This window comes from Thamnophis sirtalis, unplaced genomic scaffold (genome assembly GCF_051295495.1).
Source record: "Thamnophis sirtalis isolate CommonGarterSnake01/CBP01778 unplaced genomic scaffold, rThaSir2_p1.2 scaffold_5, whole genome shotgun sequence".
Classification (NCBI taxonomy): Eukaryota; Metazoa; Chordata; class Lepidosauria; order Squamata; family Natricidae; genus Thamnophis; species Thamnophis sirtalis.
The window spans coordinates 70,979,635-70,992,849 of record NW_028261385.1 but is presented as its reverse complement, the minus strand read 5'-3'; the positions used below and the strand labels follow the sequence as shown (position 1 = coordinate 70,992,849).

The following is a 13,215-nucleotide window of genomic DNA, read 5'->3' as shown; positions in this document are numbered from 1 at the left end:
GTTAGGTGGCTGGATCTGGGGTGAACAGGAGGCTGGGGGTGGGCATGGAGGCGTGGGCGGCCTGGACGGTTGCAGCCCCGACTTGCCTCGCCCAGCGGCAGCCCGGACTAGTTTCCCCTCCCGCCTCGGACGCACCCCGCTCACCATCTGCCGGTGGGCATCTCCGGCAATCCCCCGCTGACGGCGAAAAAAAGGCCCAACACCACGCGGAGGTCGGAGAAGAGCAGCGCCATCGTCACCTTCGCTCTTTCTCCCGCCTTTCCCTCCCGTTGGCCGCCTCCCGGAGGAGGTGGAACCAGGGCGGGGGCACAGAAAGGAGGCTGGAAAAGCCACCCGGGACGGCTTTCTCGCACACAGGATGGGCGCAACCTGGGAGACACAGGGAAAGGCACCCACTCGCCAGTTTCCCTGTGTCTCCCAGATCGCGCCCGTCCTGTGTGCGAGAAACTCCGCAGGGCGCGAAGGAAGCAGCGCGCAGTGGCGGCGCTGGGAAGGTGCTGCCCCTGGAGCCCAAGGGTCAGCAGGCTGGTGAGCGGGCGCCTTTCTCGCACACAGGGAAGGGGAGGAGGGCGGTGGTGGCTGTTTCATTAACCCCGCGCAGGTTACTAAAGGCCCTCAGCAGCAGCCGCCACCGCCGACCTCACACAGCAGTCCTTGGGGGCGCTGCAGAAGCCCTGTCAAAGCGTCCCTTTCCCGGCTCGGAGCGGGATGAGCAGTGAGCGGAGTCTTGTTTAAAATGATGGCCGTGGCCGCTTGTTTGCTCCGCCGCTCTTGCGTGGAGGTCTGAGGAGGCAGAGGGGTGGGAGGGGCATGAAGGAACCAGCGTGGTGGCGCTGGGAAGGTGCTGACCCCGGAGCCCAAGGGTGGGCGGGGTGGTGAGCAGGCGCCTTTCTCGCACACAGGGAAGGGGAGGAGGGCGGCGGCGGCTGTTTCACTAACCCCGCGCAGGTTACTAATTCCTGGTTACTCACCAGTGAAGCAGCAAAACAAAGCAAACGGCCGCGAAGGCGAAATGAAATTGAGACTCCTGCGACTCATGCGGCGTGCTAAGCAGACTCCAGCCGCGGCATGCTCAAAGTTTTCCATCCCAGCCAGCTCACTGATTGGCTGGAGTCCAGGCCAATCAGTGAGCGGCAGGCTGGGCTGGCTTAGATTTTTAGAAATAGATGGGGGAACTAACGAGCGAGCTAGCAGCAGCTGATGGGTGGGGGAGCGAGCAAGCCCCAAAATAAAGCGGGGGTTTTCTAGAACGGCCCGGGACACAGGAAAAATTATGAAAAGGCGTGCCTATCCCGCCAGATGCGGGACGTCTGGTCACCCTATGCATGTATGCTTTATGTACGTATGCATGCATGCATGTATGTATATGTGAAAGAGAAAATGCACCCTCTTTGAGTTCTATGGTTTTACATATAGGACATAGTACAAATTATCTGATCCTTAACAGTTCTTAAAAGTAGATAAATGTAACCTCTGATGAACAAGAACACATGGCATATTACACATGGCATCATTTATTTTACAATAATAAAGCCAAAATGAAGACTACCTCCTTCCCCCTTCTCTTTTCCCTCCCTCCCTGCCTTTTTTGTAGCCACAGTGGTATTTTTTTCTATTGTCCATTTTTTTCTAACTGGAATTGTTTGGAATTTTATTTTTGGCACCTCCTTTAGGAACCCATATCTACCCTGAACTACTTTTCTCATTAGATTTTGGTGAAATGGCATCCTACCTATTATAGTTTTATGTTTATTATAATCCTCCTTTGATGTCTAACTACACTTAATATTTTTTAAAATTTGATGCTATAACATTTACATCATCACTTCTCCAGTAATGTTCCTGATATTTCCACTTCTTCAATCAATTGTTTTCCTGCTATTTATTTGCTTAAATTTAAAGAATATTTAAAAACAAGTCAAATGAGTATAGAATACACAGGAAAAGACAAGTCATGAATACATATTTTCTATATAAAGTACAAATCCCCCCCCCTTCAGGTTACATAAGATGCTTGTTTCAGTTTTGTACCATTTGTTTCAGGTCAGATTCAAGGTTAATTTTGATTTATTCTTACAAATTTATATACCACAGTGAATTTATTTTGCAAAGAAATAGAATATTTGTCCTCAGAAGCTTTCCCAGAAATAGATGCAGTATGCTTTTCTTTGCATCTGAAAGACCACAGATCCCCTAACCATTGAAAGTAAGCTATTGCTTTTCTCAAAATCTATTTCTAGTTACTATTTGAAATTAATATATTTGACAATTTGTTGACGTGAATAACAGTTGGCACAACAATTTTAAAACATACATATAGGCTTCCTGTCAACCTATGTATCTTTCTTTCATATTTGCAAATACAGACATACAGCATGTTCACATCCGCAACCGACACAAGCACATTTTAAAACACTAATATGAAGTAACACTAATATGAAGTAAAGATAAGTGCACATATTTCTGTGATCTGCCTACATTTTGTAGAAACAGAAAATTGCTGGGTTGTTATAAACAGTTATATACTGCTGGGTAATGCTATTTGAGAGGCAAGTATGCATTTGTGCAACTTTTGTGTTATTATTTTCATCTTTTGTGATTTTAAGTTTATTGGGAGCTGCTTTGAAAAGGTTTGGTCTGGAGACCAAGAATTTTTCATTTGTCATTATAATTATATCATGGCAATCAGGAGATACTTCATGTCAAGTATACATTGATATTTAATAAATAACAAAAAAGGATAATATTGTCAAAAACCAATTTGCACTCCAGAATTTAAAAAAACCTTACTAGTTCAGCATTATGCAAACAGATCCTCATACCTAGCCCTGTGAAATAAACCTAAATCTTACTCACATATTCAAAAGCTGTAAAATAATTTACTTTCAAATTGATAAACTTATAATGCATGATAAATGTATAAGCAATTTTAATCCTATAGGTTGTTTATGAAAAACATATAGTTACTAAATATTATTTCTTTAAATCTTACTTATTATTATTTTAAATAATAATAAATTAAAAAGCAGCTCATAAATCTATTTAGTTTTACAGAGAATGGACGGGTATTGCAAACTATATTTCAATCATCCACCCTTCTCCAATATGGTAATTTTCAGATATTTTGGATTTCTATATAACCTTCATCTGAACCAAAAGAACAAGAGGCAATTTCCCTTCAATTACTGGCCATGTTGGGTGAGGTTGATTGCACTTAAGAGTGCTAAACATCAGTAAGGCATGTTTTCTTATTCAAATCCAATCATTGTACATTTTCAGGTCATTACATTTCTGTGGATACCTCACGAGGAACAAGTGGTGACACAGCTGTATTGCTCAGCCCAGAACTATACACAGGAGAGTGGAGTTGTATTCGACTTATATATCAGATTTCATCATCTTCAGAATTGCCACTAGGTTCTATTACCCTAAACCTATATATAAGAGTGGAAGGTGAAAGCTTTGATCATTTGCTTTGGACAACCACAGAACATTCAGAGAGCTGGCTCATAGCCAGTGTAGATGTAAAAAATAGGACAGACAGATTCAAGGTAAGCATCTGAAACAAGTCCTTGCATTCGTTCCCAGTTATTACACACTACATACATATACAACTGTAGATGAATCGAAAGAACTACAGAACTTTTCATAAATGTTTATCTATTTTCTTATGAAACAAATATTTGGAACAATTTTAACTATTTGTGAAAGGATACTGAACATCCACACATCCATTTTGATAACATATCAGATGTTCTAATTAATGTGTAAATTGAAGGGGAACCTGCTGTCCTTATGGATACTATAAAACATGTCAGAAAAGAAAATTGCTCTATTTTAGACTTTTCTTAGCAAAACCAGAAAATTGTACTAATTTTCAAAGAAAAAATAATGGAAAATAGTTTATTATCTAGAGTACAATGTTCGTTTTCACTTTGATCTTTCTTCATATAGTTTTGTAAACAGACAAATCTATTACCCTTTTGAAAACAGCAATGTTATTAAAAGTGGGGAAAAAGTAATGAAAATATTAAGATAAGGGAAAAGCAAATATAGCAAATATGTTTGGTTTGCACCAAATCCAGACACTATACATTATATTTAAATCCTTTCTGTCCTTGCAAATCATCTTTGCTTCCCCTGCATCCATATAACACTTCATACATTTAAAACATTAAAACTTTTCACCTTTATATTTTTGAATATTTCATTAATTTCATCAACTCATTACTTTCTTAGTTTTCATAGGGAGAGCCAGTTTGCTGTGATTAAGACATCAGGCTAGAAATCCGGAGACTGTGTTTTAGTCTCACCTTAGGCATGAAAGCTGACTTGTGACTTTGGGCCAATTATTTTCTGATGCCCATGGATGGCATCAGTCTCCGGCAAAAAACTGGTCATTTCCTATTGACAACCAATGGATCAATGGTCAGTTGATCGGGGACAGTGGGGCAGCTGATCCTGCATGTGCAGGAAAATGAAAAAGAATCTATAGTCATTCTCTATTTATGACCAAATCTTGTCAATGAACTTATTTTGTATTGGGTATTCAGTTTTATGCTCGGTCTACATTCATTCAGCAATCATATATTCATGATTCTATCTCTTTTCTATCATTGCATGTATTTCATAACCCATTCCAATGCATCATTTATTGTTCCTGACATACTCTTATTTTCATATGACAAAGTAGGCATAACTACTTTTTCTCTCTCAATCTGAACATATATTTAGAGACATTTTCTACTAACATAGACATGAAGCACTGCTCTGAAAGACTGATGTTCAAGAGATTATTGTAAGAAGGGTAAGAGAAAGGTAACCCAAAACCAGTGATTTGTGGCACAATTACACTGGTCTACCAATTTTGGGAAATTATCGACCTCAGAGATAAAATGTGTTGATTTTATATATTTTGATTAGATGAATTAGAAAACAGATGATAAAGATGCTGGTTGGCTAAAGTTTTCAAGATATTTCATTATAAAGATTTATACACAGGCAAGTATATTTGCCTACAAAGGAGGAAGGTGTTTAATGATCATGATGCCTTGTAACTTATTGACAAAGTACAATAAAAGAATGAAAATGGTACCACGTGGAAGGGTATAAATTTATCTTCACTTTGAGAATAGCAAGTCTGATGACTGAAAAACATGTGGAAAATTTGCTTAGGTCCTAAAAAGCACTTGCTGTAAACATGTCACTGAAAATTCACTTCTTATACTCACATTTAGACTTTCTCTTTGAACTGTGGGGCAGTGAGTGATCAGCATGGGGAGAGATTCCATCAGGATATTGTAGGCATGGAGAAAAGATGCCAAGGGAAATAGAGTCCATTCATGCTTGTTGATTACTGCTGGAATCTCCCCAAGGATGATCCTACTGCAGTTCACAAGAGAAAAGCCAAAAAGCGCAATTTAGAATAAAGATGGAACCTTGTCGTTTAAACTAATATTGGAGCTTGTCAGTTTTTTTATGCAAAAAGCATGAAAATGTTAGATGAAAAACCAATAAATGAATGGAAAGTTATGTTATTGGTATCAATAAAATGATAAATTTATAATGATTGGTTGGTACCATTCTCATTGCTATATCACATTTTGCAGAAAAGTTATGGAGCAAAATCCACATCTCCCTCGTAAATTTGAATTATTTTGATACAATTTTGACCTGAAGCTGTATCTTGGAACCTGGAGCCAATTAATATTCAGGACTTAATTTTCCTTTATTAGTGACTCAATTCTGGTAAAATTAAGCTACTTTCATTTTCTAACGCTTTTTCCTTGTAGACCAGTGTTATTTAAACTATTTATTTTCTAAAACCAGTTTATTAAAACACAGTGTTTACTCTCACTCTACTTTTATGCTTATTTTATAGATTGTACTGGAAGGTATACTGGGAACAGAAACTTTTGCCAGCATAGCAATTTTTGAAATCAAAATTTCAACTGGCTACTGCATAGGTAAGTAGCTATTGTAGTAATTGCATATAAAAAGCATGACAATGTAATATTTAATTGGGAATCTATTATCATAAAAGTATTAGTTAAGAGAAATTCAATATTATATTGAAATATTTTATTAATCCTAACCTGACAAGTGGTGTATTTGTGAATAATTATAGTAGACTAATTATGATGTTCTGCCCAGGCTTCCAAATCTTTAGAAATCTTTGTTTCTCAGTTAGAACTTAAGATAAAAAACAGCTGTGAAAAAGAACATGTTGCCTCAGGACTGGTTTGTAGCTATTCAGATTAAAATGAATTAACATTGAAACCTGCTTTTTAGGTTCTGTAACATCTTTTGTATAGTTGTTAATATCTTCTATGTCATTGAATGTAAGGCTGTGAGGACTTAGCCAAGAGAAACCCAGAGTTCTGCAGGACATCACTGGTCCTCAGAAAGGTCCAAAGACAGGCAACATGCTTGGGGTACATAATTCAGTTGTTGGAGAATATTCTTGGGATATTATTCTGCAGACACTTCTGCTTTGCTTAGAATGATGACATTCCCGTCAAGGACATTCCACAAGTATTGAATTTTAATTCTAATTTCTGGAAGCCATAGACTTTATGGAGGGTGTGGTTTCAGATGTTACCTGGATCATGTGTCTGCATGGATGGGGCTTCACTCACTTCAGTGGCCCAGTGGTGCCAGTCTCCGGTTCCACCACAAATGCGCACACAACAAAAGCGCGCCTGACTAAACCGCGGCGTCTAAAGCGCGGTGACAAAGCCGCGTGATGAATTAGCGACTAATTAGCCCTAAAGCGCGCCGACAAAAGCGCGCCGACAGAAGTGCGCTGTAACGTAACCCTCAACCTAACCCTAAACCTAACCCTAAACCTAGCCCTAAACCTAACCCTAAACCTAACTGTAAATCTTACCTTAAATGAAATCGCGCTTCGGTCGGTGCGCTGTTGTCGGTGCGCTGTTGTCGGCGCGCTGTTGTCGGCGCGCTTTTGAAATCGCGGTTTTAGCGCCGCAGTGTTGTCGGTGCGCTTATGATGTTCGCGCTTTTGACGGGTCACACCAGTCTCCAGCCTGGGGATTAGAGACCTTCGATTTAACATATCATAAAAGTTCACCAATTCCTGCTTTACGCTTCCCTTTCTTGTTCTTTTTAATGGCATGCTGGATGATGATAGTAACACATATGTAGGATTAAAGCTTATATTATTCTGAACATTCACAGTACATTTTAAATAGAACACTGAACTGATTATAATAGTATATTATAATAATAACTGATTGAAATAGTCATGGGTGCCAAACCACAAATATTTATGTGCTTTAATATTCTTTTCAACTGCAGAATGTGATTTTGAAGAAAATCATCTTTGTGGTTTTATGAACCGCTGGAATCCGAATGTTAATTGGTTTGTTGGTGGTGGAAACATAGGAAATTCACAATCTATACTTCCAAAAGATCATACCTTTAGGAGTGAATTTGGTAAGCAAGAAAGAATTATTTATTTTGAAAGAGAGCAGGATAGCAGATATCTATAACTTTTAATTACAAATAATTCCAAATTCTCTCATTTGTGTTCTCAATGCTGTTTTCCAAGTTCTCTCATTAGAATACAATAGCACCATGAATGAATGTTTTATAATCATGTAGTTTTAAAAAATGCATGTTTTAAAAATAGATGAGGCGGGGGGACGACGACTGCAAATTGAATTTGGTAATGGCAATTTTGACATAAATGGGGCATTCTTTGTGTGTGTTGAGGGAGAAAGGGAGTTGGAAAACACAAAGGTTCAGCTTTTCATAACTGTTTTCCCATATAAAGTATAACCATATTTTGGTCAAAACAAATTATGACCTACATTTTTGCACTAAGTGCTTTCAGGCTTGCTTTTATATTTCATTTATAGTATTCAGTTTACAATACATTTGTATGGTGTGAATTATTTATTAAATTAAATCCAGGCATTGTTCCAAGAATAATTTCTCTATAGTTTTCTCAGCTATGCTCACATAGAAAATCTAGAGAAAGAAATTAATAAAACTTCATACCAGCTCTTGAACATCCAGATCATTAAAAAAATTTTTTTACTTTGTTACCTTATTGATTTTTTTGTAAAATTGTTTAAGCTTATCTATCTATTCTGGCATAAACATATTTGAATTATCTTTTTGAGTCCTGTGGAAATCAGTTAGAAATAATTTTCTTCTTTTTGTATCACACAATTCTTTGTCTCCAGCCTAAATATCAGAGATGTAAGTTTTTCAAAAACAAAGTTTGATTCAATTTTTTTGAGTGACCTGATTTTTTTAAAATAAAACTTTAAAATAAATTGTCATCTGCTGGAAAAGTTTCCTTATTTGGTGAGATGTGAGATAAATAAATAGCTCTGAGGTTTTTACCCAAACTTTCTTTGAATAATTTTCCAGTGCTGGAAGAGAAAAAATATATTCATGAATTCATGCATTTCCCAGAACTATGGTCAGACCCTATTTTGAAGCAGTAGATACCTTCTGGAGAAGATTGAGACTAGAGGGGCTACCAAAGAAAAATCATTAAAAAGTATATTTCTCCCCCACCCCCTTTAATGGGAGTTTTCAGAAGATCCATTTTTACGAAGGGCACATCCATATCCAGTTATGAGATATATGTTTTATTATAACATAGAATAAAAGGAAGAAACAATAGAAATAATTCTTTTTGGAGAATTAAAATACATCTAATTCATTTGGTTCTTAGAAGTACTAAAACAATGTATGTTTTTGGGATTATACCAAGATCACAATGATGATTGAAATAAACTGATGGAACCTGTATAAAAGTAAAATGCAAAACAACTTCTTCAAATCTTGTAATATTCAAGGATAGTAGACTACAACTAAGTTGGAAAACTAAGATCTCCATGGATATTTTCTAATGTAAGAATGTCCCAGAGTAGAAACAAATACTCAGAAAAGGAATGAAAGAAAACTTTTGAATAACAAAGAAGTTATAATTCTGGTAAAAATCCAATTTAGAGTTTTGGGGTTTGTTTGTTTTTTGCAAATTGGATGAGTTGAGTTCTTAACTTTTAAATTAGAGACCTTTGAGAAGATGTTAAACCACAATGTGTTATATTTGTGCACTGGAAAAGCTGAGTGCAACAGATGCATTTAGCTCTAAAAGTAGAGCAGCTGTGCAAGGCAAGGATTAATTTTCTTCATTCAACAGACATTGCTCATTCCATATGGTGTTTTGAGTTTGATAAAAAAAAAAGTTAGTTCATCTCTGATTACATGGGGGGGGGGTGTTTCTGGAAAATTGGAGAGGCCAGGATCCAACCTGTGTACCATAGAATTTGGGAGCATTTTAAAAACAAGCAAAATCTTCATATCATTTTAGAATAATTATATTAATAACTCATAAGAGCCAATGTAGAAAAGAAGAAGGGTTAAAAGCCCGTAGAAATGCATTTATATATTTCTGCATTACTGAAATTACTTTACTAAGAATAGGTCACAAAATGATATCAGTATAGATGAGGGAATAATTCTGGATTGTCTTCTGATGGTCTAGTATGGAAAAGTCCAAGATGGAGTATTCACAGCTTCTGAAATATTTTCAAGGGATCAAATAAACAAACACAATTTGCAGATAATTATAATTTCTATAGTTAAGATCTCATTAAAACAAAGTCTATTTCCCTGGACTTTTTCAAGTTACCTGGAAATTAATAGCTGTTTTCCATAAACTGAGTAGATTCTATTCCTGGCATGGACTTTTCAGTTATATCAACAAATGAAGTGGTATTGTGATGTACTCCTTAAAACTAGAAATATGTGAAAGAATGTTGTTGGTCAAGTGGTCTGTTGGTTTGAGTTGTGATATCAGTATGTGGATGATACCTAGCTCTATATCTCTACCCCAAGCCTCTTGAGTGATGCCATGGACGTCCTATCCCAGAGCTGTTGGGAACTAGATGGGGTGAAACAGACTCCGACTCAATCCTTGCAAGACAGAGTGATTGTGAATATTTGGATCCCCCAGACAAGGATTTTCCATCTTTGGTTCTGGATGGGGCCAATTTATTTATAAAAATAAATAAAATAAGCTCACCCACTTTTTCTAAAAAGAACTTATTACTAACATAAAAGTTGCAGCTTTTACGGTGGTTCTCCTCTTACCTCTCCGGTAGGTCGGAGTCGGTGTTGGTCGGGGGACAGAGGCCAATCCCTAGGCCCCTCAAGTGTGGGGTGCCGCAGGGTTCGGTCCTGTCCCCCCTCCTATTTAACATCTACATGAAACCGCTGGGTGAGATCATATGATGGCATGGGATAAAATACCATCAATATGCAGATGATACGCAATTGTATTTATCTGCCCTGTGCCAGCTCAGTGTAGCGGCGGACGTGATGTGCCGATGCCTGGAAGCTGTCAGGATCTGGATGGGGATGAACAAATTGGTGCTCAATCCCGATAAGACCGAGTGGCTTTGGATGTTACCCCCGAAGGACAGTTCAGACAGTCCGTCCTTGATCCTGGGAGGTGAAGATTTACACCCCTCAGAGAGGGCCCGCAATTTGGGGGTCCTCCTGGATTCACAGCTGACACTGGAACACCATCTGTCGGCTGTGACCAGAGGGGTCTTTGCCCAGGTTCGCCTGAGGCACCAATTGCGGCCCTACTTGGACCGGGGGGCCCTTCAAACGGTCACTCACGCCCTTGTCACTTCAAGGCTGGATTATTGCAATGCGCTCTACATGGGGCTATCCTTGAAAAGCATTCAGAGACTACAACTAGTCCAGAATGCAGCCGCGCGAGCGATTTTGGGTGTACAGAGATACACCCATATTACACCTGTCCTCTGCGAGCAGCACTGGCTGCCAGTTGGTCTCCGGACGCAATTCAAGGTGTTGGTTGAATACCCACTCTCATGGCCTTCAGAAAAGCTGTTAAAAGCTGGCTGTTCCGGCAGGCCTAGGGCTGTTGACCTTATTGTTAAGGTCCAGTCCCGATCAGAAATGTATGCGTGCTGGGAATTTTAAATTATTCTTTTATTTCGTTTTTCTTTTTCTTTCTTTGTAAGCCGCCCGGAGTCTTCCGGGATTGGGCGGCCTATAAATTTAATAAATAAATAATTTTTTTAGTAATTTTTTTTTATTTTTGCATATTTGGAATCCAGAAATTTCTAAATATTCTTTAGGTTAACTTTAAATAAGGGTTAACATATGTATTGTCCCATATAATTTTGCTTAGGCTTTAGGCTGATTGCTAGTTCTAAAAGAGGAGAACAAAGATGTACTGAACAAATTACAGTAAACATAAAATCTGTGCTGGGCGTTCATGGGAAATCAGAAATTTGCCAGAACCATAAAAGGGCACCAGATATCAAGCCAATAGTTTTTCATAATCCAAATGGGAAAAGACCAATCTGTGAAGCTAGTGGTTTGAAAAACATCAGCCAACATCAGCTCTTGTTACTATTGTGGAATTTCTGCTTGGCATTAAACATCATAAACCAACACAAAAACAATGAAGCATCATCTTCTTTGTATTCTGTCATACCCCTTTTTAATATGTATTACTTTGATATTTTTTCCCTCTTCATGTCAAGCTGACTGATTTTTTGGTATTTTACTCTGCTTGAGATGTAAAATATGAAAGGAGTTTTGTTACATATGCTGCAATTTGAAAGATATTGGACATGCAGTTTCAGTACTGATTTGGCTGCAGTAAAACACTAAACGTGAATTAGAATTAACATATGCATCTTGATCTATGTGTTTTATGTAATTATAATAAATTTAGGTTTACTACGGTATTCTATTCATTTATTTAGGAGTAAATATTATATAACTGACTGAGATATCCTTTAATGTTATATTGCCTACCAGTCAACTTTTTTTTTGGCTATCCACTTCATTAGAACATACTGTATAGCTTTGGCTGGAAGATTTAGATTTAGTCTAATTTCAAAACTCTACATTTATTTATTAAAACCTTTTTCTCTTTGAATATGCTGGTTCTTATACTATAAGCTAAACAGAATATATTTTAATACTGTGATGTGTTCATATCAAGCAACCGGGGTAAAGCAGATAATCCAAGTGCTGAGAGTTGCAGACACACTGATTCTAAATATATTAAATCAGAGTAGCAAATATTCTGAGAATATAGCTTCTGAGCTCATTGTTGTCATGTCTTTGTACATAATTTTATGAAACTACAATTATGTTATTTTCACAAATATATTTCTCTTGTAGGTCATTACATGTATGTGGATTCCCTCTACGTCAAGCATTTTCAGGAAGTAGCTCAACTGGTTTCACCTAAGACACTAACTCCAATGTCAGGCTGTTTATCTTTTTATTATCAAGTACAGCAGGAAACTGGCATTGTTTTTACTATTTATACAAGAGATGTAAATGGCTTTTATGAGGAGCTTTGGAAAGCAGACAGACCAACAAGTAATGATTGGCTGTTAGGTGAAGTTGACTTCAGCGCACCATATCCAATGGAGGTAAGGGAATTAAAACAACAGACCTGTATCTTTGCATATTACAGCTAGTTTGTGACTTCTGACAATTGAGCCCAGAATTATGGTCATAAATTGTTGCTGTCGTTAAGCAAGCTGTTGCTGAGGAGTGGAAAAAGCCCTGGGTTGCTGTTTAACTGTTTATTAAATTTATAGGCCGCCCAATCCTGGAGGACTCTGGGCGGCTTACAGAAACAGAGATTAAGAGAAATTAAAAACAGATAAAACACAACAAATTTAAAAAGACACAACATGCACCCAATCTAAGCGGGACTGGACCTCAATCCAGAGGTCAACAGCCCCAGGCCTACCGGAATAGCCAGGTCTTAATAGCTTTTCGGAAGGCCATGAGAGTGGGTAGGGTCTGGATCTCTGGGGGTAGCTCATTCCATAGGGCCGGAGCGGCAACAGAGAAGGCCCTATTCCGAGGCGTCGCCAGCCAGCATTGTCCAGCTGATGGCACCTGGAGAAGGCCCATCCTGTGTGATCTTATCGGTCTTAGGGAGGTGTGCGGCAGAAAACGGTCTCGAAGATATCCGGTCCTAAGCCATGTAGGGCTTTAAAGGTGACAACCAGCACCTTGAATCGTGCTCAGAGACCAATGGGAAGCCAGTGTAACTCGTGGAGTATAGGTGTAATGTGGGTGTACCTAGGTACACCCAGTATCGCTCACGCAGCTGCATTCTGGACTAATTGTAGTCTCCGAACACTTTTCAGGGACAGCCCCATG

At 38.4% G+C, this 13,215-nt stretch overlaps 1 protein-coding gene across 2 annotated transcripts in view; it reads left to right on the top strand.

Annotated features, from left to right (window-relative positions):
• The window catches only part of MAMDC2 (MAM domain containing 2), a 51,017-nt gene that overhangs the window by 23,766 nt on the left and 14,036 nt on the right, over positions 1-13,215 (top strand). For both annotated transcript variants that reach the window (XM_087715998.1, XM_087715999.1), the window contains exons 3-6: positions 3,280-3,551; positions 5,882-5,966; positions 7,318-7,455; positions 12,214-12,470. In XM_087715998.1, the coding sequence (XP_087572124.1) occupies positions 3,280-3,551; positions 5,882-5,966; positions 7,318-7,455; positions 12,214-12,470 (752 nt within the window). The remainder of the gene's footprint in view (positions 1-3,279; positions 3,552-5,881; positions 5,967-7,317; positions 7,456-12,213; positions 12,471-13,215) is intronic.